General features: G+C 61.6%; 2 protein-coding genes across 2 annotated transcripts; one reads left to right on the top strand and one right to left on the bottom strand.

The window, feature by feature from the left end:
• Nucleotides 1–5643, bottom strand: AP1M2 (adaptor related protein complex 1 subunit mu 2). The gene is made up of 12 exons (XM_082496656.1): nt 5446–5643; nt 5071–5227; nt 4908–4975; nt 4668–4798; nt 4420–4567; nt 3405–3531; nt 3144–3286; nt 2965–3036; nt 2706–2864; nt 2364–2489; nt 264–339; nt 1–102 (listed from the first exon to the last, which is right to left on the bottom strand). The coding sequence occupies exons 1-12, from the start codon at nt 5485–5487 to the stop codon at nt 80–82; spliced, it is 1272 nt and encodes a 423-aa protein (XP_082352782.1). The 5' UTR covers nt 5488–5643; the 3' UTR covers nt 1–79.
• Nucleotides 5644–8859: 3216 nt separating this feature from the next.
• Nucleotides 8860–26291, top strand: SLC44A2 (solute carrier family 44 member 2 (CTL2 blood group); the record flags this gene model as incomplete). The annotated part of the gene is made up of 22 exons (XM_082496714.1): nt 8860–8896; nt 11823–11871; nt 11977–12050; nt 12247–12331; nt 12511–12595; nt 13498–13620; nt 13734–13794; nt 14040–14163; nt 14671–14754; nt 15107–15219; nt 15432–15563; nt 15924–16023; nt 16168–16260; nt 16507–16591; nt 16935–17197; nt 17270–17364; nt 17858–17961; nt 18346–18419; nt 18650–18720; nt 18928–19016; nt 19415–19499; nt 22412–26291. The coding sequence occupies 22 exons, from the start codon at nt 8860–8862 to the stop codon at nt 22516–22518; spliced, it is 2133 nt and encodes a 710-aa protein (XP_082352840.1). The 3' UTR covers nt 22519–26291.
• Nucleotides 26292–26796: the final 505 nt, after the last annotated feature.

The raw sequence follows: 26796 nt of genomic DNA, 5'->3' as shown, positions 1-26796 counted from the left end.
GGTCCATGGGGGTCCGGGGGGTGCGGGGGGGGGTTCCGTGGGGGGTCCATGGGGGTCCGTGGGGTGCGGGGACCCCCCCTTAGCTGGTGCGGAGCTGGTAGTCTGCAAGAAAGGGGGGGGGGGTGATGGAGGGAGGGAGGGAGGGAGGGGGGGATTCCCCGGGTCGGGGGTCCCGGAGGGGTCTCGGGGGTGTGGGGGAGGTCCGGGGGGGGGTGTCCCGGGGGGGTGTCCCGGGGGGGGTCGCGGGGGGGTCTCGGACTCACCCCCGCTCTGGGTGATGTAGCGCACCCAGGGCAGCGCCTGGTACCCGCTCTTCTCGATGATCTTCATGTACCGCACCTGGGGGGGGGGCGGGAGGGGAAGTGGGGATGGACACCCCCCCCCCCCCCTTGGGCATCCTGACCCCCCCTTGGGCTCCCTGACTCCCCCTTTGCCACCCCCACCCCCCCCTTTGTCACCCTGACCCCCCCTTTGTCACCCCGACCCCCCCTTTGGGCACCCTGACCCCCCCTTTGCCACCATCACCCCCCCTTGGGCTCCCTGACCCCCCCTTTGGGCACCCCGACCCCCCCCTTTGCCACCCCGACCCCCCCCTTTGTCACCCCGACCCCCCCTTTGGGCTCCCTGACCCCCCCGGGGACCCCATGGGTCACATCCCCGATGTGTCGTGTCGTCCGCCCCCAACATCCCCTCCCCCCCGTCCCCACGTGGGGCCACCCCCCCAGGAACCCCCCAGGCCATGTCCCCACCACCCCACCCTCAAAAAGGATGGGGCTACCACCCCGGAGAACCCACGGGCCATGTCCCCACCACCCCATGCCTGAAACTCATGGGGCCACCACCCTGGGGACCCCACAGGCCACGTCCCCACCACCCCACCCTCAAAAGGGATGGGGCCACCACCCTAGGGACCCCACAGGCCATGTCCCCACCACCCCATCCTCAAAAGGGATGGGACCACCACCCCGGGGACCCCACAGGACGTGTCTCCACCACCCCACCCTCAAAAAGGATGGGGCTACCACCCCGGAGAACCCACGGGCCATGTCCCCACCACCCCATTCCTGAAACTCATGGGGCCACCACCCTGGGGACCCCACAGGCCACGTCCCCACCACCCCACCCTCAAAAGGGATGGGGCCACCACCCTAGGGACCCCACAGGCCATGTCCCCACCACCCCATCCTCAAAAGGGATGGGACCACCACCCCGGGGACCCCACAGGACGTGTCTCCACCACCCCACCCTCAAAAAGGATGGGGCTACCACCCCGGAGAACCCACGGGCCATGTCCCCACCACCCCATTCCTGAAACTCATGGGGCCACCACCCTGGGGACCCCACAGGCCACGTCCCCACCACCCCACCCTCAAAAGGGATGGGACCACCACCCCGGGGACCCCACAGGACGTGTCTCCACCACCCAACCCTCAAAAAGGATGGGGCTACCACCCCGGAGAACCCACGGGCCATGTCCCCACCACCCCATGCCTGAAACTCATGGGGCCACCACCCTGGGGACCCCACAGGCCACGTCCCCACCACCCCACCCTCAAAAGGGATGGGGCCACCACCCTAGGGACCCCACAGGCCATGTCCCCACCACCCCATCCTCAAAAGGGATGGGACCACCACCCCGGGGACCCCACAGGACGTGTCTCCACCACCCCACCCTCAAAAAGGATGGGGCTACCACCCCGGAGAACCCACGGGCCATGTCCCCACCACCCCATTCCTGAAACTCATGGGGCCACCACCCTGGGGACCCCACAGGCCACGTCCCCACCACCCCACCCTCAAAAGGGATGGGACCACCACCCCGGGGACCCCACAGGACGTGTCTCCACCACCCAACCCTCAAAAAGGATGGGGCTACCACCCCGGAGAACCCACGGGCCATGTCCCCACCACCCCATTCCTGAAACTCATGGGGCCACCACCCCGGGGACCCCCCAGGCCACGTCCCCACCACCCCACCCTCAAAAGGGATGGGGCCACCACCCTAGGGACCCCACAGGCCACGTCCCCACCACCCCATTCCTGAAACTCATGGGGCCACCACCCTGGGGACCCCACAGGCCACGTCCCCACCACCCCATCCTCAAAAGGGATGGGACCACCACCCCGGGGATCCCACAGGACGTGTCTCCACCACCCCACCCTCAAAAGGGATGGGGCCACCACCCCGGGGACCCCCCAGGCCACGTCCCCACCACCCCACCCTCAAAAGGGATGGGGCCACCACCCCGGGGATCCCACAGGATGTGTCCCCCAGCATGTCCCCTCCACCCTGTCCCCAAAACTCCTGAGGCCACCTCCCCGGGGACCTCCCCGGGCCACATCCCCCCCTCCCCAGGTGGCACCTGGATGCCCGAGACGGTGAAGTAGGGGATCTCGAAGCGGACGGAGATGGGCGGCCGTCCCTCCTCCTCCTCCTTCTCCACGCTGGGCAGCCCGAAGTGGGCGCGCATCAGGTGCTCCTTCCCGCCCTGCGCGGCACCGCCACGGTTGGGGACAGCACCGGGCCACCCACCGTGACACCGGGCCACCCACCGCGACACCAGGCCACCCGCCGCGACACCGGGCCACCCGCCGCGACACCGGGCCACCCGCCGCGACACCGGGAACCGGTGGTGGTGGGGAGGAGGAGGAGGAGGAGGACAGCCCCGGGGGCGTTGGGGGATGTGTGGGGTGGGCAACCTCACCGGGAAGGACTTGATGGTCCAGATGACCAAGTTCTTCTCCGGGAGGTACTTGGCGGACCCCACGCTGGTCTTGAATTTGGGGGAGTCGGCGTCGCTGGGCACCGGCACCGCGATCTCCACCCCGTTGGCCACCGACTGCTTCTTGAACTGGCCCTTGGCCTTTGGGGGGGGGGGACGGGACACACACAAGCGGGTTGGGGGGCGGTTAAGGCACGGTTGGAGCCCCCCCGCGGTGGCGGTGACCTCCCCGGCGTCTCACCTTGACCATGATCTCCACCCGGCTGTGGGAGAACTTCTCGATGACCGACTCGATCCAGATGAGCGGCTTCACCTGGAGGGGGGGTGTGGGGTGGTGGGGTGGAAAGGGGTCACCTCGGTGTCCCCCGTGTGTGTGTCCCCCACCCCCCTCCCCGTCCCCCGGGTGGTCCCGGCCCCCACCTGGGTGTTGAGGCGGTAGGACATGAGCTCGAAGTCTCCATCCGGGGGGATGAAGGAGATGGTGCGGTCGTTGTCGAAGCGGGAGAGTCGGACGCACTGGTGGAACTTGACGTCCTCCAGTTCCACCGACTTGTTCCTGCCCCCTGGGGAGGGAGGGACGGCATTGGGGGGGGACAGACAAATGGACGGGGAGGTGTCACCCCCTCCCCAACCCCCCCCCCCCCCCCCAGGTTGTCCCCGAGCCCACCCGGTGACACTCACGTCCCGTCAGCTCGAAGAGGACGCGGTCGTTCAAGCCCAGGCGCAGCTCGGGCATCCCCGAGAGGAAGACCTTCAGCTTGATGGTGCCCACCACCTCGCTCAGCAGCACGCTGCCGTTGGCGCTCACCTGCCGGCGCCGGCACCGGCTTCATCACCGGCGCCATCGCCATCTTCATCCCCGTCCCCATCCCCATCACCAGCCCCAGCAACGTCACCATCTTCATCCTCATCACCAGCCCCATCAACGTCACCATCCTCAACCCCATCACCAGTCCCATCAACGTCACCATCTTCATCCTCATCACCATCACCAGCCCCATCGTCCCCATCCCCATCCTCATCACCAGCCCCATCACTGGTCCCACCACTATCACCAGTCCTACCACCATCACCACTACCATCACCAGCCCCATCACCCGTCCCACCACCATCTCACCATCATCGGTCCCACCACCATCACCATCGCCAGCCCCATCACCAGCCGCATCGCTTGTCCCACCACCATCACCAGCCCTATCACTGGTCCCACCACCATCCCCAGTTCTACCAGCATCACCATCACCAGCCCCATCGTCCCCATCCCCATCCTAATCACCAGCCCCATCACTGGTCCCACCACCATCACCAGCCCCATCACCAGTCCCACCACCATCTCACCATCACCAGTCCCACCACCATCACCAGCCCCATCACCAGCCCCATCACCAGTCCTACCACCATCACCAGCCCCATCACCAGCCCCATCACCAGTCCCACCACCATCTTGCCATCACTGGTCCCACCACCATCCTCATCCCCATCCCCATCCCCTGTCCCACCACCGTCACCAGTCCTACCAGCATCACCATCCCCATCCCCATCATTGATCCCCCCACTATCACCAGTCCCACCACCACCAGCACCGTTCCCCCACCCCACCAGCACCCCAGCACCCCCTGCCACAGCAGAACCCCACCATCCCCCCCAAAGCTTGCAGGTCCCCCCAGTGCTCCCCCATCCCCACCCCCAGTCTCACCAGCAGGTTCACCGACTCGATGACGTCGATGAAGACCTCGTTCTTCTTGTACTTGATGCCCTCGGAGCGCCAGGACACGGCGTTGGTGACCGTGGTGGGCACGCGGGACTTGCCCGTCTCCAGCTTGTTGCCCTCCTGCGTGATATACCTGCGGGGGGGGGGGGAAGCGCAGAGAGGGGGTGAGGAGGGGGTGGTGGTGGCGGTGGGAGGGGGGGGGTCCCGGTGCCCCCCCCCCCGTCCCCGCTCACTCCTGTAGGATCTTGCTGTCGGTGGTCTGCGGGAACCCGAAGTCCATCAGCTCATCCAGGAGCTCGTAGACGATGACGAAGTTGTCGCGGATGCTCTCCTCCTCCACCTCCTTGAAGTACTCGCAGAACACCTTGGGGGGGCGGGGGGGACACACATACCACCGAGCGCCTCCGTCACCCCCCCAAAAGAGCCGAACTCCCCCCAAAATAAGGGGGGGGGGGCACCCCCCAACGCCTCACCTCCACCACCTTGTAGAGGAAGGAGTAGACCAAAGAAGCGTTGCCGTTCTTCCTGGTGGTGGCCACCACTGGTTGAAGTTGGAGGGGGGGGGGGGTGATGTTAAGGAAAAGGGGGAGGGTTTTAGGGATGGGGGGGTCTGGGGGGGTGGCGGGGGGAGGATACGGTAGAGGTTGGCGTGTTTGATCCAGAGGAAGTGGACGTTGCGGTGGGTGAGGAGAGGGGAGAGGGTCCCCTCCTCCTCCCGCTGCAGCAGCAGTCCCATGAAGCCCTCGATCTCCTCCAGCCCCACGTCCCCTTTGTAATTGCGGCTGATCAGCGGCTGCGGGGGGGGGGGACACACCCCACAAATTTAAGGGTTGAGACCCCCACCCACCCCCCCTCCCAAAACTCACCCACCCCATCCCCTGAGGTCACCGGGGTCAGCGCCGACGTTGACCTTGGTTGACCTCCAAAAGGGACAGCGGGGTGTCCCGTCCCCCCTCCCCCGTCTCCATCAGTGGGGGGGGGGGGGGGTATTTTTTGGGGGGGTTGTCTCACCTTGCCCTTGAGGTCAAGGATGAAGAGGGCGGAGGCGGCCATGGTGGGGGTGTCCCCCCCCCCCCCCAACCCGCCGTCAGCCACCGCGGCAGCGCGTCACCGCGTCACCGCGTCACCTGCGCCAGGTGAGCGGCAGCGCCCATGGGTGTGGGGGGCCTTAAAGGGGGACGGCTCAGCCCCACGGCGGGGGACACACACACACACACACACACTCACAACCCCCCCCCCCCACCACCACCCGTGGGCCTTGGGGGGGAAGTTGTGTTTTTTTTTGGGGGGGGGGAGATGTGGGGTGGGACCCCCCCCACCACACACCCACCCAGGGGACCCCCAGACCGGTTCTGGGGTGGGGGGGGGCTGTGCAGCCCCCTGGGTCCCCCACCCCATCTGGGGGGGGTCTCTGCCCCCCCAGACCCTTCGATCCCCCACCCTGGGGGGTCCCTGTCCCCCCCAGTTCTCCCTGTCCCCCACCCTGGGGGGGGTCCCTGCCCCCCAGACCGCCCGAACCCCCACCCCGGGGGGTCCCTGCCCCCCCACTCCCCCCAATCCCTCACTCTGGGGGTCCATGTACCCCCAGAACCCCCAATCCCCCACCCTGGGGGGGTCCCTGTCCCCCCCCGACCTCTGGATCGCCCACCCTGGGGGGGGTCCCTGCACCCTTAGACCCCCTGTCCCCCACTCTGGGGGGGTCCCTGCAGCCCCCTGGATCCCCCATCCTACCCTGGGGGGGGTCCATGTACCCCACTCCCCTCCGATCCCTCACTTTGGGGGGTCCATGTACCCCCAAAACCCCCAATCCCCCACCCTGGGGGGGTCCCTGCCCCCCCAGTCCCCCCCATCCCCCACTCTGGGGGGTCCCTGCACCCCTCGACCCTGTATCCCCCACCCTGGGGGGGACCCTGCCCCCCAGTCCCCCCCGATCCCCCAGCCTGGGGGGTCCTTGCCCCCCCCCGACCCCCGGATCGCCCACCCTAGGGGGTCCCTGCCCCCCCACTCCCCCCGATCCCTCACTCTGGGGGGTCCATGTACCCCCAAAACCCCCAATCCCCCACCCTGGGGGGGTCCCTGCCCCCCCAGCCCCCCCCATCCCCCACTCTGGGGGGTCCCTGCACCCCTCGACCCTGTATCCCCCACCCTGGGGGGGTCCCTGTCCCCCAGTCCCCCCCGATCCCCCACCCTGGGGGGTCCTTGCCCCCCCCAACCCCCAATCCCCCACCCTGGGGGGGTCCCTGCCCCCCCAGTCCCCCCCATCCCCCACTCTGGGGGGGGGGTCCCTGCCCCCCAGACCCCCGGATCGCCCACACTTAGGTGGTCTCTACCCCCCCAAACCCCCGGATCGCCCCCCCGGGGGTGTCCCTGCCCCCCACCCCCCCACCCCCCCCCGGCGCAGCGGATCGGGGCGGAGCGGGGTGGCGAGCCCCGGGGCTGGGCTAGTGGCCGCTTCCCGCAGTCGCCCCGCCCGCAGCCGCAGGCGCAGCGCCCCGGGGCGGAACGGGGGGGGGGGGGGGCGGGAGGAGGAGGAGGAGGAGGAGAAAGGGGGGGGGAAGAAGAACCGGCGGCGGTGCGGGAGGAACCCCCCCGGAGCATCCCGGAGCCGCCCCGCCATGGAGCACCGACCCGCGGGCAGGAGGGACCCCGACGGCGCTTACGGTACCGGGACCCCCCCCCTCCCCCCCCCCCCCGGGTCTCCCGGAGGCTTGGGGGGGGGGGGGTGGAGCGGGGATTGGGGACCCCCCCGGGCTTCGGACCCGCCCGGGCTTGGAGACCCCCACAGGTTTGGGGACCCCCCCAGTGCTTGCGGACCCCTCTGGTTTTGGGGCCCCCCCCCCAGGGTTTGGGGACCCTCAGATAAGGGGAACCCCCCCCGGGCTTGGGGACCCCCCAGTGCTTGGGGACCCCCCAGTGCTTGGGGACTCCCCAGTGCTTGGGGACCCCCCTGGTTTTGGGCCACCCCCCAGGGTTTGGGGCCCCCCAGAGTTTGGGGACCCCCAGATTAGGGGGATCCCCCCCGGGCTTGGGGACCACCAGGTTTGGGGACCCCCCCTGGTCCTGGGGACTCCCCAGGCTTAGGACCCCCCTGGCCTTGGGAACCCCCCCCCAGGGTTTGGGGACCCCCAGATTAGGGGGACCCCCCCCGGGATTGGGGACCCCCCAGGTTTGGGGAACCCCAGGTTTGGGACCCCCCTGGCCTTGGGAACCCCCCCTAGGGTTTTGGGCGCCCCAGGGTTTGGGGACCCCATGGGTTTGGGGACCCCCAGATTAGGGGGACCCCCCCTGGGCTTGGGGACCCCCCAGGCTTGGGGACCCCCCGGGTTTGGGGACCCCTCCCCCTGGTCCTGGGGACCCCCCAGGCTTGGGACCCCCTTGGCTTTGGGAACCCCCCCCAGGGCTTGGGGACCCCCAGGGTTTAGGGGACCCCCCCCGGGTTTGGGGGCCCCCCAGGGTTTGGGACCCCCCCCCTGGTTTGGGGGACCCCCCAGTTTTGGGGATCCCCCCACCCTAAGCAGTGCCCTGCCTGGGGGTCCCGGCACCCCCCTATGTGTATGTGGGGGGGGGCTTCCCTTGCGGTTTGGGGGGGCCATGAGTCTGGGGGAGGGGGGGGGGGTCAGAGCATCCCTGCGCTTCGGCTGCTCTTGGCCAGTGCCGGTGCCATCCACTTCCCAGTGGGGACCAGTAGCCCAGTTGGCCACCGGATCCCCCGGATGAGTGGGGGACGACGCACACACACCGCGTCCCCACCGGTGTTGCCAAGAGCGGGGAGGAGGAGGAGGAGGGGGGTGGGGGGGTCCACCCAGTGCCCCCCCACTTCGCCTTTTGTTCCCGAGCCGTTTCGGCGGGTGTAAATCCGCCCTGACATCACCGGCAGCCTATGAGCGCCGGCAGCGCCGCCGCGGTGCCGTTGGCCTTCCACCCTCCGAGCCGCGGCTATTCCCGGCGGCGTAACCGGCGCCGCCGCTCGTTTATTTATTTCTCGCCTAAATATAACCCCCCGGGGTGGGGTTGGCAATGGCGGCGTCACCGGGAACGTCGGCACCGGTGTCGCCAACCTCCTGCCCTTTACCGTTTCAAACCGGTGACTCTTCCCATCGGTTCCCACCCCGCCTTTGCCAGGCCTAAGTCGCTCCCCGGTTACCGGTGACCACCGTGTCGCCACCGCGGCGGCTACCGGAGCCCGCGGTGGTTTTGCGGAGGAAAAACCGGTGCCGGTGTTTTGCAAGGTCGGAAAAAAACAGCCGAGCGCGGCGGTGAACCGGCTGCGCCTTTAAAGCCGTGTTTGCGCACCGGAGAGTGGTTTTTTTTTGGGGTTTTTTTTTTTTTTTTGGGGTGTGTTTAAGCGAAGGCGGGTGACGGCACGCCCAGGGCGGCGCTTTCGGTGAGGGGCTGCCGCGGGCCGCGGCGTTGGCGCTCACCGCCATGGGGGGCCACGGGGATAACTACTACGGCAAGCACGGTAAGGCTTCGGCGCCCACTCACCGGCGGGGGGTCCCGTGGGGGCTGCCGGGACGCGGTGCTCCGTGGGGCTTGGCAAGGCTGGTTGTGGGTCGGGGGCACCGTCGGCGGTCGTGCCGTGGGTCGGGGGCACCGTCGGAGGTTGCACCATGGGTCAGGAGCACCGTGGGTGGTCGTGCCGTGGGTCGGGGGCACTGTTGGTGGTCACGCCGTGGGTCAGGGGCACTGTTGGTGGTCACGCCGTGGGTCGGGGGCTCCATGGGGGGTCACGCTGTGGGTTGGGGGCACCATAGGTGGCTGCGCCGTGGGTCGGGGGCACTGTCAGCAGTCGTGCCGTGGGTCAGGGGCACTGTGGGTGGTGACGCCATGGGTCGGGTGCACTGTAGGTGGCTGCGCTGTGGGTCAGGGACACTGTCGGCGGTCGTGCCGTGGGTTGGGGGCACCGTGGGGTGGTCGCGCTGTGGGTCAGGGGCTCCATGGGTGGTCATGCCGTGGATCAGGTCACTGTTGGTGGTCACACCGTGGGTCAGGGGCACTGTTGGCGGTCCCGCCGTGGGTCGGGGGCACTGTGGGTGGTCATGCCGTGGGTCGGCGGCACTGTCGGTTGTGCTGTGGGTCGGGGGCACCGTGGGTGATCGCTCCGTGGGTCAGGGGCACCGTGGGGCGGTCCCGCCGTGGGTCGGAGGCTCCGTGGATGGTCCCGCTGTGGGTCGGCGGCACTGTCGGTTGTGCCGTGGGTCGGGGGCACCGTGGGTGATCGCTCCGTGGGTCGGGGGCACCGTGGGGCGGTCGCGCCGTGGGTCGGGGGCTCCGTGGATGGTCCCGCCGTGGGTCGGGGGCTCCGTGGGGCGGTCCCGCCGTGGGTCGGGGGCTCCGTGGGCGGCCGCTGGCGGCAACTGGGCGCGGAGGAAGTTAAACTGGAGCCACTAAAGGAAGAGAAAACCAAACTCAAAACGGGGGAGAAAAAGGCAAAACAAAGCAAAAGCAGCTGCATTTTCTCGCCGCCGCGTTGGGGGGCCGCGGTGTTGGGGGGCTGTGGTGGTTTTGGGGGGGGGAGAGGGCCACCCTCGCGGCGCACCAGTATAACCAGCAGGATGGCGTCGCTGGCGCCGGCGGTTAATGCTTAATGACTGGGACAAACTGGTTCTGGCGGCGGCAGTTTGTCACCGCGGTCGGCGCCACCGGCGCTGCCGGAGACGGCGCTTTGCCGGATCTTGGGGGGGTGGGGGGGGGGATTTGGGGGGTTCCTGGGGGTGAGTCGTTCCTCGCTGCCACCACCACCCCCCCCAAAAAAAAGCCCCCCAAAACCAGGTGTGTCCCTGCCATGGGGCTGCTCTGACCCCCCCCCCCCCCCCCAAAAAAAGCCCTCCCCGAAATGAAGTGTCCCTTCCATGGGGCTGCTCTGAGCCCCCCCCAAAAGCCCCCCCAAAAAGCCCCCCCAAAACCAACCATGTCACTGCCATGGGGCTGCTCTGACCCCCCCCCCCCCCAAAAAAAGCCCCCCCAACCCCCCCCCCCCAAAACCAACCATGTCCCTGCTATGGGGCTGCTCGGAGCCCCCCCTAAATGCACCCCAAAACCAACTATGTCACTGCCATGGGGCTGCTCTGACCCCCCCCCCCCCCAAAAAAAGCCCCCCCCAAAATGAAATGTCCCTTCCATGGGGCTGCTCTGAGCCCCCCCAAAAAGCCCCCCCCAAAAGCCCCCCCAAAACCAACCATGTCCCTGCTATGGGGCTGCTCGGAGCCCGCCCTAAATGCACCCCAAAACCAACTATGTCACTGCCATGGGGCTGCTCTGACCCCCCCCCCCAAAAAAAAGCCCCCCCCCAAACGAAGTGTCCCTGCCATGGGGCTGCTCTGCCCCCCCCAAAAAGCCCCCCCAAAACCAACCATGTCCCTGCTATGGGGCTGCTCTGAGCCCCCCCAAAGCCCCCCCAAAGCCGACGTGTTGCTCTGAGCCCCCCCCAAAATCACCCCCAAAGCAGACGTGTTGCTCTGAGCCCCCCAAAAGTGCCTTAAAATAGATGTTTTCAATGGGGGGTGGCTCCGAGCCCCCCCCAAAATTGCCTCGAAGCAGCGGTATCGTGGCTTGGGGTTGCTCGGAGCCCCCCAAAGCCCCCCCAAAGCCCCCCCAAAGCAGACGTGTTGCTCTGAGCCCCCCCAAAATCACCCCCAAAGCAGACGTGTTGCTCTGAGCTCCCCCAAAAGCGCCTCCAAAGCAACTGTGTTCACCGGGGAGTTGCTCTGAGCTCCCCCAAAATGCCTTAAAACTGATGTGTGCTCCGGGGGGGCTGCTCTCAGCCCCCCCCCCAAAATTGCCTTGAAGCAGATGTGTTCCCCATGGGGTTGCTCCGAGCCCCCCCCAAAGCCCCCCAAGGCGGCCGTGTCCCCCGTCCCCGGCTGCTCCCGCGGCTGTGCCGCCTTCGCTGGCTCAATTCCCACCCTAAAAATAAAAGAGGGGGGGGGGGGGAGGGGGGAGAAAGGCCGGCGCGGTGTCGGCCGCAGAGCCGCGGCGTCGGCTGCCCACGCCGGGATTCGGCGGGACCCAAAACTCTCCCCCCCCCCCCGGGGACCCCCGTTCCCGGCATCGCCCCGCTCACGCCACACTCCCCAGGGATTTCGGGTACCTCGGGCAGACTCCCGGCAGCGGCAGGGAAGGGGTTTTTGGGGAGGAAAAACCGCGTGGAAAAGGGTTTTCCAAAGGGATAATTGTTTCCACGCCTGGAAAGCGGAGGGATGGATGGAGGGAAATGGCACCCGGAGGTTATTTTCCGCGCGTTCCCGAGGCTTTTGGTGGAAGCGTTGCGGCTCCCGCCGCTTCTCTTTTGGGGTGCGGTGGGGAGAGGAGGACGAGGAGCTCCTTCCTCCCATCCCGGCCACCCCCTAAATAGTTTTTTTTTTCCCGTTCTTTCTCGGCCTCCGCAGGGACGCCGCAAAAATACGACCCGACTTTCAAAGGTCCCATCTACGACAGGTAAGAGAAGGCGTTCGGTTGCGGCGGTGCCCGTTGGCGCGTCATCCCCCGTCCCGGTGTCCGTCCGTCCCCCCTCCCCGGCAACGCCGCTCTTCCCTCCGGCAGGGGCTGCACGGACATCATCTGCTGCGTCCTACTGGTCATCGCCATCGTGGGCTACGTGGTGGTGGGCGTCGTGGGTACGTACCCACGGAGCCCTCCCCCAATTTGGGCGCCCGCGCCGGCAAAACCCGCTGCCGAGCGGCGGCGGCGGTGGCGGCGGTGTGTCCTCCTCCTCATCCCCATGGGGACAGGAGGGTCCCCGCGGTGGCCGGGAGCGTGGTGACCACAGCCGCCGTTGTTCTGTCTCTCTCCCCTCCCCACCCCCCGGCTCAGCCTGGACCCACGGGGACCCCCGGAAGGTGATCTACCCCACCGACAGCCGCGGGCAGTTCTGCGGGCAGCAGGGAACCCCCAACGAGTAGGTGTCCCATCGCTCACCGGGCGCCGCGGTATCGCCGGAGGGACCGTAAGGTCCCCCTTTCCCCACGGCGCGGGGATGCGGGTGCTTCCCATCGCCGCTCCCGGGGGCAGGCGGTTCCCCGAATTGGGCTTTATTGATTTATTTGATTTATTTTTGTCGCCCGGTTTGCTTCGCAGGAAAAAACCTTTCCTCTTTTACTTCGACATCGTGAAGTGCGCCAGCCCGCTGGTGCTGCTGGAGTTCCAGTGCCCGACCACGCAGGTACCGACCCCGGCCCCACGGCGCTGCCCCGATGCTCTGCTTCACCCCGAATCCGAGCAGTGGGGGGTGGGAAGGGCCCTCCGGAGCTGCCCCAGTGCCACCCCCCGCCAGAGCAGGGGCACCTCCGGCCGTGGCACAGGACACCTCCAGGCGGGTTTGGAATGGCTCCGCAGCGGGAGACTCCCCCCCCTCTCGGGGCAGCTGTGCCAGTGCTCTGCCGCCCGCACGGGAGAGAAGTCCCTCCGCAGGTTGAGATGGGACTGCCCATGGTCACGGTTGTGCCCGGTCCCTCTCCTCCCGGCACTGGGCACCGCTGGAAGAAGGCCGTTCCCACCCCCGGCACCCTCCCTCCCGTTACGGATGGATGAGATCCCCCCTCAGCCTTCCCTCCTCCCCCCCGAAAAGCCCCGATTCCCTCAGCCCTTCCCCATAACAAAGACGCTCCGGTCCCCTCCTCATCTCCGCAGCCCTTTGCTGGAGCCTCTCCAGCAGTTCCCTGTCCTTCTCCACCCGGGGAGCCCCGAACTGGCCACAGCGCTCCAGACGTGGCCTCCCCGGGGCAGAGCAGAGCAGAGGGGGAGGATGACCGCCCTCCACCTGCTGGCCACGCTCTGCTTGATGCCCCCCAGGATGCCCTTGGCCGCCTTGGCCACCGGGGCACACTGCTGGCTCGGGGCCGCCCCGTTGGCCACCAGGACTCCCAGGTGCCCTTCCCCAGAGCTGCTCTCCCGCAGGTCAGCCCCTGACCCGTACCCGCGGGTGGGGTTATCCCTCCCCAGACGCAGCGCCCCACACTCACCCACATTGAACTTCATTCAGGTCTCTCTCTGCCCTCGGGGAAAGCTGAAGGCGAAGGGTTTGCAGTGTATCGGCACCTTCACGTGTCCTCTTCTCTCATCCAGATCTGCGTCAGCAAATGTCCGGACCGGTACCTGACGTACCTGAGCGCCTACAGCTCCCGCACGCCCGCCGAGCTGGAGTACTACCGGCAATTCTGCATCCCCGAATTCAAAAACCTGCAGAAGGTGGGTTGCGGGGAGCCCAGCGGCGTTCCCCCACCGGCCCCGGCGACGCCGGCGTTCCCCCGGCGCGGTGATTCCCGCCCGAAGCGTTAACATCCAGCTCTGTCCCCATCCAGCCTCCCATCGAGGTGCTGAAGGACAAGGAGTGCCCGGCCATGATCATCCCCAGCACCCCACGTACGTCCAGAGGGGTTAAACGAGCTGCGATGAGCCGATTTAACGAACCCGCTGGCTTCCATCGCCGTTCGGGGCAAGCGGCCGCTTCGCCAACTGGCCGGCGGGATTTTTTTGTTGGGCTTTCTGGGGGTCCAGCGTAGGTTTGCGACCACGGGGGAGGGGGTTTTGGCTCCTTGCCCCACGGAGGAAGGGGATGGGAGGGGCAGAGGTTGGCGGCGCTGAGTTTTCCCCCTCCTCTCGCCCAGTGGCGCGGCGATGCTTCCCGGCCATCCAGGCCAAGAAGGGCGTCATCATGGTCGGCAACGAGACCACCTACGACGACGGCCACGGGCGCCGGAGGAACGTCACCGAGCTGCTGGAAGGGGCCAAGTGAGTCCCCACCGCCTTCACGCCGGGCAGGCGCCGCGGTTCATCGGTCGCTCCGTCTTTGCCGGGGCGGTCGGAAGAGCGAGGGGCACCAGCACCGCGGCGGGGCCGGGGGGAGCCTCTTAATGAGCTTCTCCCTTATTACGGCTTCGCCAAAAAGAGAAACGAATGGTTTTGCCTGCCGGCACTTCTGCACCGCGATCTTTTACGGATTTATATTGCGGAAAAGCCTTGAAATCCCGCGTTTGCGAGAAACCCGTGTTTGAAACGGGAGGTGGAAGGGGAGGAGGAAGGGGAAACGGTGGGGTCAGCTCGCGGGAAAACAGCGCCGGGAAATCAGCCTCCGTCTTGTTGGATTTTCTTGTTTTGCAGGAGTTTGGCAGAGGGCCGTGCGGCGGGGGAGGACAAGGGGGCCATTGAGGCAGCGGCAGCGCGGGCAGCGGGTCGCTGCTCCTCCGCGTCCGCCCCCCGGCTTCCGCTTCATCCCGTCTTTTCCTTTTTGTCTTCCAGAAAAGCAAACGTGGTGCTGGAAACCAGACAACTGGCCATGAAGATCTTCGAAGATTACACGGTTTCCTGGTACTGGATAATAATGTGAGCAGGGGCCGAGCTACGCGCTACGCCCGTCCCTTCCCACGGGCGGCTGGACCGGAGCCCGCGATGCTGTGCCGCGTTCGGCGCCGCGCTCAAACGTGGGGCAAAACTCACAAATTCCCAACATTTTCTCTTTTCTCCCCGCCCTGGACTTTGCGTAATTTTAATTCGAGCAAAAGGAGAGACGGCGGAGGGTGTTTTGGGGTGACTTTACCCAGATCCTGCTCACGCTCCGTCCCCTCCGCCGTCGATGATTCCCGTTTTTAAGGCTGTCCCGTGGTGAAAGCTCGAGAAAGGGGAGCGGACAAGCTCGAGGCCGGGTTTTGACGCGTTGCTGCCTTCCTCCCCGCAGAGGTCTCGTCATCGCGATGGTGGCTAGCTTGATCTTCATCGTCCTGCTCCGCTTCCTGGCCGGGATCATGGTCTGGGTGATGATCGTGATGGTGATCCTGGTGCTGGGTTACGGTGAGCGAGTGGTCAGGGGTTTCTCCGTGGCTTTTCCCCGTTTTCCTTTTCCCCATCCGAAGCGGGATTTGCACGAAGGAAGTTCGTACGTGGCGTCCTTCCGGGTGTCTCCTACCTCGACGTCGGCGTCGGTGGGGTCGAGCAGAGGTTGGCGGCATCTCGGTCTCCGCTTTTCAGTGCAAAATGTGACAATTTTCTGCTTTTCACCGCAGGAATCTTCCACTGTTACATGGAATATGCAAAACTAAAAGGGGAAGCGGGTTCCGACGTCTCCCTGAAGGACCTGGGATTTCAGACCGACCTGCGCGTCTACCTCCACCTGCGGCAGACGTGGCTGGCCTTCAGTAAGTCTCCGTCCTCCCCTGGATGCGGCATGGGAGAGGGGGGACGCGCCCCAGCCCCGCTGCCTTTGAGGGACGGGGTTTGGGAAGGGGCAGCAGGGAGGTTTGGGGTCTTCTCGGTCTCTTCGTGGCCCTTTGCAAAGGGTTGAGCTGAGGAAGGGCGGCTTTGCTCGATGCCACACCCGCCACGGGACTGAGCTTGCGGACGCGGCTGCTTTTCCACGTGAACCGCGGTGTTGGACGTGCCCTGAGGAGCGTTCGGTGCTGCGATGGAGCTGCCGGGGAAGGCAAAGGCCACCCGAAGGTGGCCATCGGGTGCCGTCCGTGCCCTCGTGCTACCCGGGGCTCCCCTTCTCCTCCCAGTGATCATCCTGTGCATCGTGGAGGTGGTGATCATACTGCTGCTCATCTTCCTCCGCAAGAGGATCCTCATCGCCATCGCGCTCATCAAGGAGGCCAGCAGGTCCGGCCGTCCCCCTGTCCCCAGGCGGAGGTGGCCGTCGTCGCCCATCGCGGTGGGAGGACTCGGGGACGGCCGGGCTCCGGCTGCTGAGGTCCTCCCAGCACCGCGAGGGTTTTAACCGGCTTTTCACCACCTTCTCGGCAGGGCTGTTGGTCACGTCATGATGTCGCTGTTGTTCCCCTTGTGCACCTTCTTCCTGCTGTGTCTCTGCATCGCCTACTGGGCCAGCACCGCCGTGTATCCTTTCCTCTTCCGCTTTCCTCCCGGGCAAGGAAGAAATCAAAGGTCTTCCAGGGCGCTGAACATCTTTACAGGATTAGCGAGGCATCCGGTTGCAAAACCGCCAGCTTCGGTTTCTTCAGTTTAACTTAAAATAACACCCAACGTAGAAGAGCGATGGCAGGAGAGCAAAACCCAGTTAGATACGCCGAGGATTCGGGTTTGGGGTGGGTTCGCAAAACCTCCTTAACCGTTGCTCTGCAGTTTCCTCTCCACCTCCAACGAGGCGGTCTATAAGGTGTTTAACGAGACAGCGTGCCAGTTTTCTGGGCAGACCTGCAAACCGGAGGTGAGGACGTTGGGAAACTCACGCGAATGCTATGCCTTGTCTGGTAGAGATAAGGTAGTTTATTACAGGCAAAATATTCCGGTGGCTATCGGAGCCCGCAAAATCTTCCAAGTCAAATTCCGCCTTTCTGAACTCGTTTACGTCATGTCGTTATTTTTCTTCAAGCTATTGCGTGCGCAAAGCTGACTTTTCGGTCTGAGCAAGCGCTACCGGGTGAAAAATTAAGCGGAATAATGTCTTCTGGAAGTCGGGATTGCTTTGGGTTGAGGGAATGACGCTGTCGATCCGCCTCGCGGCGCATCTTCAGCCGCCGCAGTGCGTGAGCGTCTGCTGTCCTCTCCAGACCTTCAACACGACCAACATCACCAAGCTGTGCCCCGACGCCCAGTGCCTCTTCGCGTTCTACGGGGGCGAGACGGCGTACCACAAGTACCTCATCGTCCTCCAGTTCTTCAACGTCTTCATGTTCTTCTGGCTCGCCAACTTCGTCATCGCGCTGGGCCAAGTGACGCTGGCGGGGGCCTTCGCGTCCTACTACTGGGCCTTCAAGAAACCCGATGACATGCCTGCCTTCCCCCTCTTCTCCGCCTTCGGCCGTGCGCTCCGGTACGTCCCTCTGGAGGAGGACTTGCGAGCTTCTTGAGGTTGTCCCCTTCTAACCGGAGCGCTCTTTCCCAGGTACCACACCGGCTCGCTCGCCTTCGGCTCCCTCATCCTCGCCATCGTCCAAGTCATCAGGGTCATCCTGGAGTATCTGGACCACAGGTTAAAAGGTACCGAAGCTGAAATGGCAAACGAGTAGAGACAAACGAGGTTGGCTTCTCCTGCTTTCCTTGGTGCCAGAGCTTGTGGCTAACCTCCGGGGGAAAAATTCCAGTATTTCGATAGAGAATTGAGATTTTCCTTTTAGCACCCCGTAGTTGTCTCTTCCTCCAAGAGACGGCGGGAGCCGCGCCGCGGCTGCCGGGTTAAGTCAACCAGTGCTGGGTGTCTGTACGGGCGCCAGGGACGTCTGCGTCCGGCCGTGCGACTCTATTGATGGTGGAATGCAAACAGGGAGCAGCAGCAGCGTGGGAAGAGCGCGCGAAGCTCATCCCGCTGTCCCCAGCGGTATCGGCCTCTCGGGGTGGGGGGGCGCTGAGAACAGGGCGGAGGGGAGGCTTGGACGGGGCAGCGGGACGTCTCGTTAGGGACCTTAAAGTTGCTTCGGTAAGAAAAGGTGTCTCTCGCTTCGGCCGCTCACCCTCTGCCGTGGCGTTCCTCCAGCTGCAGATAATAAGTTTGCCAAGTTCCTCCTGAGCTGCCTGAAGTGCTGCTTCTGGTGCCTGGAAAAATTCATCAAATTCCTCAACAGAAACGCGTACATCATGGTAAGAGTCGCGCAGCGTTAACGCCTAAAGGGTCGTGACTACAGCGGAGGGGTTCTCCGCACTCTCGGAGATTTCTTTGGCTGGCCGTTGAGAAGCCCGTCTCCCGACGTCATGGGAAAACGAAGCTTTTCGGTGTTTCCCAGTTGTTTCGCTGGAAAACCTCAACCTCAGCCGTGTCGCTTTGACTTTGTCTCGGAGACAAACGGGGTGGGAGGACTCAGCCACGCCTGACCCGTTGGCAGATGAAGAAGCACTTCCGGGGTGGGATTTATCCGAGTTTTACTCAAAGACGGGCTGACTCGCCCCCTCTTCTGAGCGGTGAATTCAGCGCAGCTCCGTTTCTCTCTTCTCTGCCCCTTTTTTTTTTTTTGGGATCCGCTCTAGATCGCCGTCTACGGCACCAACTTCTGCACCTCCGCCAGGAACGCATTCTTCCTGCTGATGAGGAACATCATTAGGTGAGATCCTGGTGGGTGCGAGGGCTCTGCTCTCCACAGCAGACGTGGTTATTTCCAAGTCCCCCTCGCTGCCAAAGACCAACCCTGATGCTCCTGCCTCGTTTTCAGGCTTGCCCGGTGTTTTATGCCACTTTTGCGACGCGTGCCCGCGTCGGCCGCCTCCTCCCACGCTTCCTTCTGAATTGGGGGTGGGGAGCGGATGCGGATGCTCATCTCTGTCTTGTTTCCAGGGTGGCCGTTCTAGATAAAGTCACGGATTTCCTCTTCTTCCTCGGGAAACTCCTCATCGTGGGAAGCGTCGGTAAGCGCTGGGGACTGGCGGTTTCTCCTCGGGGTGTACGGCTGCTGTAGGTTTTCGCAGCCGGTTACGCCTCCCCAAAACCTCCGTTCTCTTCACTCCTGCCATGAAAACATTCCTTTCCATCCCGTTTTACATCTTTCCTGCACCCGTTTGTGGCCCTTCTTCTGCCCAGCATCCCACAGCGATTGCCATCCTTTGCTCTTCCAGGAATCCTTGCCTTCTTTTTCTTCACCCAGCGGATAAAGCTGGTCCAAGACACAGCGCCGCCCCTGAATTACTACTGGGTCCCTATTCTGGTGAGCTGCGTTCTCGTCTTTTGGTCAATTTAGAAGCGATAGAAAGAGATCCATAACGCGAATGCCTTAAAAACACCCCTCCGCTCACTGCTTCTGAAGGACCTTCTTTGTTGGAGGTGTTTTCTCCGTCCCCGTCGAAATAAGCCCTTTGTTTCGGCCGGCCGCGAAGAGGCGTCTCGCCCTTCCCGTGCTGCCCAGATTGGCCTCCGTCCACCGTCGTCCCTGAAGCCTTTTGTCCCGCATCGGGCTGGTCCGAACAGTCCTGCCCTGTTCGTTTCTCCTCCTTTCCCTGGGGAATTTGGGATTCAGCAGGTTTCCTCCTCCCGGTCGAGGGCCCGGAGCTTTGCGCTCTTTGCAAGATGCCGGGTCGTGGCGTGACCACACAATTTCTCTTTCAGACGGTGATCGTGGGCTCCTACCTCATCGCCCACGGGTTCTTCAGCGTCTACGGCATGTGCGTGGACACCCTCTTCCTCTGCTTCTGTAAGTGGCTGCCTCGGAGGGTCCGTCTCCCGCCGGGTAGGAGTTTGTGGTAGCAAAACCTCCCTCCCTTCGGGGCTGAACCTCTGAAGTCCTCCAGATTTGGGGGGTTGCTCCAAATTCCCGGGGCCTCTCTGGGTGGTTTTTCTCCCACTTTTTTCCTTTACCAACTCCTACCCGCGTTCTTACCAGCTTCTGCTTCCCCCCTGCCTGCTAGCGACGGAAACCCACAGCCTGTCCGTGGGTCTCTCTTGGTCTTTCTGTTTTGGTGCTTTGGTCTTGGTGGAACCTAACTGCAACTAACTTCAATTTTCCCTTTTTTTTTTTCTCTTTTTTCTTCTTTTTTTTTTTTTTTTTCCCCTCCCCTCTCTTCCTCGTGTCTCTTTTCACATGTTCTCCATCCTTCATCTCTGCCCTGCCTTCTCCCCGGCTTTTCCGCTATTTTTCCACTCTTCCCCCGTCACGGCCGCTCCTTCCCGGGGTTGCGAAAAAGGTGAAGATCTGGAGAGGAACGATGGATCTCCCGAGAGGCCTTACTACATGTCCCCCGAGCTGAGCGAGATCCTGCTGAAGGGGAACCTAGAGCCTTCCAAAAGCGCCGATAGCCAAGGCTAGGGGCCGGCCCCGGGAGGAAGGGCCGGGGGGAGCCGCAGGACTCTCTCGCCGCCCCCAACCCAAGCAGCGTTCTCCTAAGCCCCCGGGGGCGGCAGCAAATCTTTCCCCTGGACGTCCTTCAAAGCTTTGAGGGTAGAGGGGGTGGCGATTCCTCAGTGCCCGGCGCTGTGTCAAATCTACCTTCCTGCCCAATAACGAATGTTCTTCTATCGAGAGAACGAACCTAGAGTGTCACCTAGAGTTAATCTGAGGTCCCACGTGTCCCGGTAGCGCCCGGCGAGGAGCGCTTCGCTCCGGCGAGCGGCTGGGAACCGGCTGGGTGCCCATCTAGAGTTGAGTTTCACGTCAAAGCGGGAGAGCTTTGTTCCGAACCGTCAGCTGCGGAAAGGACGGGAGAGGTGCCCTCTTCGCAGGAGGTGCAGGACGGCGGTTTGTGGGCCGGGCCGAGCGGGTTCGACAGCCAGAAAACTGGTCTCTCCGCGCTTTCCTCTTTGTTCTGCCCCCAGCAAAGAGCGGCAAAGCCTCCTTTCTCGCCCACTCTTTCTATGCAAAAGCGGCTTGGCGCACTTCAAAAGATCTCTTTGGGAGGCTGCAGGCCTCTTGCTTTTAAGTCTGTTGCGTCAGCAGCACCGCCTTCGTCACAACGCAGAGCTCACCCTTTTTGCAGCCGAAAACTCCCTTTCCTCGTGCCGTCGGTTTAGGCGAGCCGAAAAGAGCCGTCGCTGGTTGCGAGCTGTTAAAACTCGGGAGGGTTTTTACGCGTGGCATCCCTCGTTTGAAATGGTTTCTCTTGCTGGTGGCACAGAGGTTGAACCGCTGCAGGGAGGTGGTGGAGCTGCTCTTCCCCCTCCTCGAGGTGGTTGAGTTGATGGTTTGGCTTCTGCCCAGTCCGGGGCTCCTGCGGGTGAAGGAGTTGGAGCTGTAACGAGTTTCCGCGCTAACGCAGAGCATAGGTGGAGGCGCGTAGAGACCCGCAGGCCGGGGCAGTTGCGGGAAGGAAGACGGAGCCGGCATGGAAGGCGAATCCCCAAGCCGGCTCTGGCAACTCTGAATGGCCGCGGGTCCGTCAGGGGAAGGCGGTGTCCGGAGGAGCGGCGGGAGCATCCCGGCCGGGCTGGGGGGAAACGGTGTGTTGCGCTGGCGGGTGTTACGCCGGGGATGTATCATGGCATGGCTACGGCTAGAGAAATCAGACCCCGAAAAACTCCTAAGTTTGACTGGGAGGCAGCTGGTGAGGGTTCCAGCCCCTACAGAAACGGCAGCCACACACAGGCTGGATGCTTCCCGTGTTTTCTCCTCTCGATAGTCCAGAAATGACTAAGATTTTTCTTTAAAAAAAACCCCATTCTGGCTGCACGCAGCCGGGGCGATCGCGGTCAGCTTTCCCGTTACAAACGCCCACGCGGACAGAGAGCCCCGTCTTTTGAGTCGTGCCCTCTTGGGACAAAGCCGTAGTGTTAACGCTCGAATTTTCATCACGGAGAAAGGCTGAAATCCCTCTCAAAACATCCCAGCACCGAAGCCGGTGCTTTGTGGGTTTGTTTGGTGTTTGGTTTTGGGGTGGTTTTGTTTTGGTTGTTATTTTTTCTTTTCCTCTTTCGGTGGCTGTGATTTTCCTCCCACTTGTTGTTGGCGCAGCTGCTTTGCTTTGAAGAGCGAGAGGCCGAGCCGCGTGTTCGGTGCTGGGAATACACCTAATTATTATGTATGCGCGGCGTGTCGACAAGGGCGAGCAGCGCCAAGCGAATCCCGGGCGGAATTGCTTCGCGCTGGCGTCATGATTTCGGCCGCACAAAGGGAGAGCGGCTCCGTAGAGGAGGGGAACCGCGCTCCCGCCTGGCAGAGCTCGAGGTAGCGCTGGAGACCTCTTTTCTTACGGCACCGTTAAACTTTTCTCCCCACCGCCCCCCTGGAAAAAAAAAAAAAACAAAAAAAAACCCCAAAACCAACCAAACCACCAACACCCAAACCAAAAGGTTGTTTTTTTTTTTTTCCTAAATAATGTCAGCCCGTTTCTGCTCGCCGCACGACGAGGGGCGGCTGCGGCGGTTGGTACGGCTGCGGGCATTTAGCTGGGACGCGGGGAGAAAATACCCCCCTGCCCGCGGCGAGGCGGAAAGACTTCCCTTTCTATCAAAGATAACGCCCGGACGAGCGGGACGAACGCTCCTCCGGCGTCTCTCTGCCTTTACGCTCCTCGCTGCCTCTCCTGCGCCTCCCACCGCGCCAACCGCTCTCTCTGTCCGCCCCCCCTCACTGCTGCGTGGGGCTGGGGGGGGTGTGTGTGTTTCTCTTTGCAGTGGAAGACCTGGAGCGTAACGACGGTTCGGCCGAAAAGCCTTATTTTATGTCGCCCGACTTGAAAAAGCTCCTGAAGAAGACGAACAAAGGGCAGCCGGACACTTAGAGCCCATTCCTCGGCTTTTCCGCGCCTCCTCTTCCCGTTCCCGCCTCGGGAGGAGAGCTGCAGGATAACGCCCGGCGCTCAGCATCCTTCGTCCCACGTGGAAATCTCGTTAATGAACCCGAATCATCGGCTCCTTTACCCCCGCGGCGGGCAAGCGGCAGAAGGGGGGTGGGGGGATGGGGGTCGGGAAAAGAAAGAAATGGGTTATTGTTAATGAATCAGCCTTAAATCGTCGGGGTCGCTAAACGAAGAGGGCTCTAACGCCTCCGCTGCCGCGTTGAAGCAGCTCCTCGACTTGGTTTTGATTTGCAGCACCTCCCTCCTTCCCTCCCCTCTTCCCCCCCCCCACCCAAAAAACCCTATTTAATTGCAATTATTGATTCCTTCCCGGAGAGCCCAAACTGTGCTGAAATCACCTCGCTTCTCTCGCCACCCTTTGGAGGCGCCTCAGGGCCCGGCTTTGGGGTCGCGCTGAGCACACGTAGACGATTAATTCTTTTAGGGAAATGCCAATTAGCGGTTCTTATAGCCACGGGTGAAGGTGGAGGGAAACGAGGGGTTAACGAGCAGGGCTGGGGCCTCCCCCCCCTAACCCCCCGCTGGACTCGGGACGGACAGACGGACGCTCGGTACAGTTATTGCATCTTTCTAGAAGGACTCACAGCTTTGGCTGATTCCTCCCCCCAAAAAAACCTGCAGTAGAGATATATATATAGATATATATATATATAAAAAAATAATCATTTCCAGCAAAGCCTTCCCTAAATGTCGAACAAAACGCTTTGCCTGCGGGAGGAACGCCTGCGGGCGCGGTGAAGGAGTAATGTATATATTTTTATTTTCTTTTAGGTTGGGTTTTTTGTTTTGTTTTTTTTTTTTTTTTAGGTTAATATTAGGTGATTTTAAGCAAACCAAATGACAAACAACAGGTTGCCTTACATCCGGAGACGCCGCCGCGGCGCCCGGACTCGTAGCTGACCGCCGCTTCTAACGGGAAAGTCCCGAACCTTCGGCAGCTCCTGCCGGCAGAAAACGGGGAGGTTTTTGAGAAATAGATTAAAAGAGGGGGGTTAAATATCACCCAAACGCAAATATTCAACTTAAACCTCCAAACGTAACAAAATTAACGCGTGCGGCCGCTGAAGTGTCCTTTGAGCAGCAGGAGGTTCGCCCGGGCAGAGCCCCCACCACAAATTGGACCTTTTTTTTTTTTTTTTTTTTTCGTTTTGTTTTGATTTTTTTTTTTTTTTTTTTAATGGTTTAATTTTCTGAAAACTAAACGGCACTGAGGCTTTGCCGGAGAAGTTAACGGCTCCCAAAGCGCGGGGGAGGTCGGCGGCACCCACGCGCCTCCCTGCCCTCGAGCCCCTCTTTACCGCGGACGTTTGCTTAACCAAATTTCATTTGTGCTAAAGGATATATTTTGCTTCTTTTCTACGCATTTCTTAGTACTCTTTAGATCCCTTTTGTAAGATACACGGAGTGTTTTCTATCTGAATTATTAAACGGTTTGGGGCTTTTGTATATTTTGCTTTTACGAGTTGTTTCGGTCCCGTAGCCGTTATTTCCGCCTCTCCCAGGACTATTTTTGTGACAGATTTTGAAATTCCGACCTGGCGGCACGCTGCGACCTCACCGCCCTGGCCCGGGGCGGCGCGGCACCCGAAATCCTCGCTGGCCTCGAGGGATCCAACGCCGTCGCGTCTCTAAAAAGCGCCTTTTTCCTCACATCTGGATGCGGCCGATCCAGCGCTGGGGGGAGAGCGAAAAAGATGAAGGTGAAGGTGGAGCGAAAAAGATGAAGGTTAAGGAACAGCCAAGAAGAACACGTAAAGGTGGAGCTAAAAAATGAAGGGAAAGGTAAAACTCAAAAGGTGAAGGTGAAGGTAGAGCTAAAAAATGAAGAGATTGGTAAAACTCAAAAGGTGAAGGTGAAGGTAGAGCAAAAAAATGAAATTAAAGGTAAAACTCAAAAGGTGAAGGTGAAGGTAGAGCAAAAAAATGAAATTAAAGGTAAAACTCAAAAGGTGAAGGTGAAGGTAGAGCAAAAAAATGAAATTAAAGGTAAAACTCAAAAGGTGAAGGTGAAGGTAGAGCAAAAAAATGAAATTAAAGGTAAAACTCAAAAGGTGAAGGTGAAGGTAGAGCAAAAAAATGAAATTAAAGGTAAAACTCAAAAGGTGAAGGTGAAGGTAGAGCAAAAAAATGAAATTAAAGGTAAAACTCAAAAGGTGAAGGTGAAGGTAAAGCCCAAAAGAAAAGGTAAAACTCAAAAGGTGAAGGTGAAGGTAGAGCAAAAAAATGAAATTAAAGGTAAAACTCAAAAGGTGAAGGTGAAGGTAGAGCTAAAAAGGTGAATCCTCTGAGTTTGGGATAGGGGATAAGCAGGAATAATTAAGGGAATAATTAGGGGAACATATTCAATTTACAGCTATACTGGAACCTACGGGAGAGAATTTGCCGCAGTCTGCTGCCGGTCCCGAACGATTTTCATTTTTTTCCCCTCTTGTGGCAAAAAATGTCCTCTTCCTCTTTTACCTCCTTGTGTAGGTTTGGGGGTCGGTTCGGTTTCATTTCCTGTTTGAAATTTTTTGAGTATTTGAATTTTTTGAGTAGAGGGTTAAGTTTTGTCTCGCTCCTCGACTTTCGGCGTTCTCTTTTTCTAGCGAGTCACTTCGGTTGTGGCACCGCCGTCCCAAATAGCAGAGGCCCATCAGGAACTCCGCTTATTTCCATAAACAGCCAATAGACAGGAGATATTTTTAGGTCTGGAAATACGAACGTTGAGTATAAATTTAGCGAAAGGTTTTTTTTTTTTTTGGTGTTGGTTTTTTTTTTGTTTTTTTTTTTGTTTTTATTGGGACACAGGACCGGCTCTGCCGCGTCGCGCCAACTCGCTGGTTGAGGAGCGGAATTAAAGATTCCCGATTTCCAAAGCGCCGAAGCAGCAGCTGGCTGTGCGCGGCGGAAAACTCCAGGCGCTGCGCTCGCGGCCAAGAGGCAAATTTACCAGTAAATGAGGATTTTTTTTTAATTTTTTTTTTTTTTTTGAAAAAATCCGATCCGATCCGATCCCGCCGGAGTTCGGTGCGCGGAAAGGCTTCACGCCGGGACGTGGGTTATTTCTTCCTCCGAACGTGGACGGATGGGCGCACTGGGAGCACGTCTGCCGTGTAAAGCTGTGTCTTTAAAGGCATTAATTTGTCTGATTTGGGGAAGAATCGCGCTCTTTTCTGTATTGACTTCCGTCCCTGTAAACCGCGCAATGCTCCGAATCGTTCCCTCAATCAGGTCAGGGCAGGTAAAAAAAAACAAAAAACCAAACCAACTTAAAAATCATAATAATAATGCTAAAAACCTGCAGGGCTGCTGCTCTGCCGAAAGAATTCCTCCGTTTTTTAACGGATTTTCCGAGGCGTTAACTACTCCTACTATGCACCGGGGCTCCTCCGCGAGGACGTACCTGCGGCGGGCGCGGTGGTGGCGCGCGTTCCCCGCGTGGCGCGTGCCGGTCCCGTCGCCGCCGGCCTTGCCGTCACAAATAAAAAGTGCCTGTTTGCACCTCGCCGCCGCCGCCGCTTCCTTCTGAACCTCACCGGCAGCTCTGCCGTCGCGCGGCAAAGCCTTTACCGAATTCTCGGCCGCTCTTCGGAGAAAGGCTGGGGGCGGCGGAGGGGAATCTCCGGGGAGACACCGCTCAATAGTTGTTCTTCGTTGTGGTTTCTCGCTCGGCCCCGCGGCGTTTTTCTGCCCGGCGGCGCAGAACATCTGGAGAAAGAGCAAAGGGCGGCGGGGCGCGTGACGGATACGGCTGGGTTTCGCCCCCCCAAAAAAAAAAGGGGCTGTCACACACCTCACCGCTCCGCTTCCTATTTTCAAGAGTTTGGGGTTTTGTTGGGTTTTTTTGGGTTATTTTTGACTATCATCAAACACTCCTCGACCCACAGAAGACAGCGGTCTCCAGCAGAATTTTAACGGGCTTCTATTTTTTTTTTTTAAAAAAAGAAAGTATTTTTTTTTTAAAAAAAGTGTTATTTGGACGCTTACAATCATTTTTATCTTGGCAAAAGGCGTCTTTTTGAGATCCTTCCCCTTCTACATTCCGGCAGGAGAAGCAACTTGCCGAGGCGACGGGCGGCTTCATCCCGCGCCCCAAAGCTCCGGCAGCGCGAAACCCGGTTAATTAGTACGGAACGAGCCAGGTGGTTCATCCCGTGGGCTGCCGAGATCGTTAACGCTCTAACGAGTTAGGCCGGGAGAGGCGGCCGTGGCCGGGTG

The sequence above is a fragment of the Vanellus vanellus genome, assembly GCF_965231255.1.
Source record: "Vanellus vanellus genome assembly, chromosome: 30".
NCBI classification, from domain to species: Eukaryota; Metazoa; Chordata; class Aves; order Charadriiformes; family Charadriidae; genus Vanellus; species Vanellus vanellus.
The sequence above is the reverse complement of the archived record's forward strand: the minus strand, read 5'-3'. Positions and strand labels throughout refer to the sequence as shown.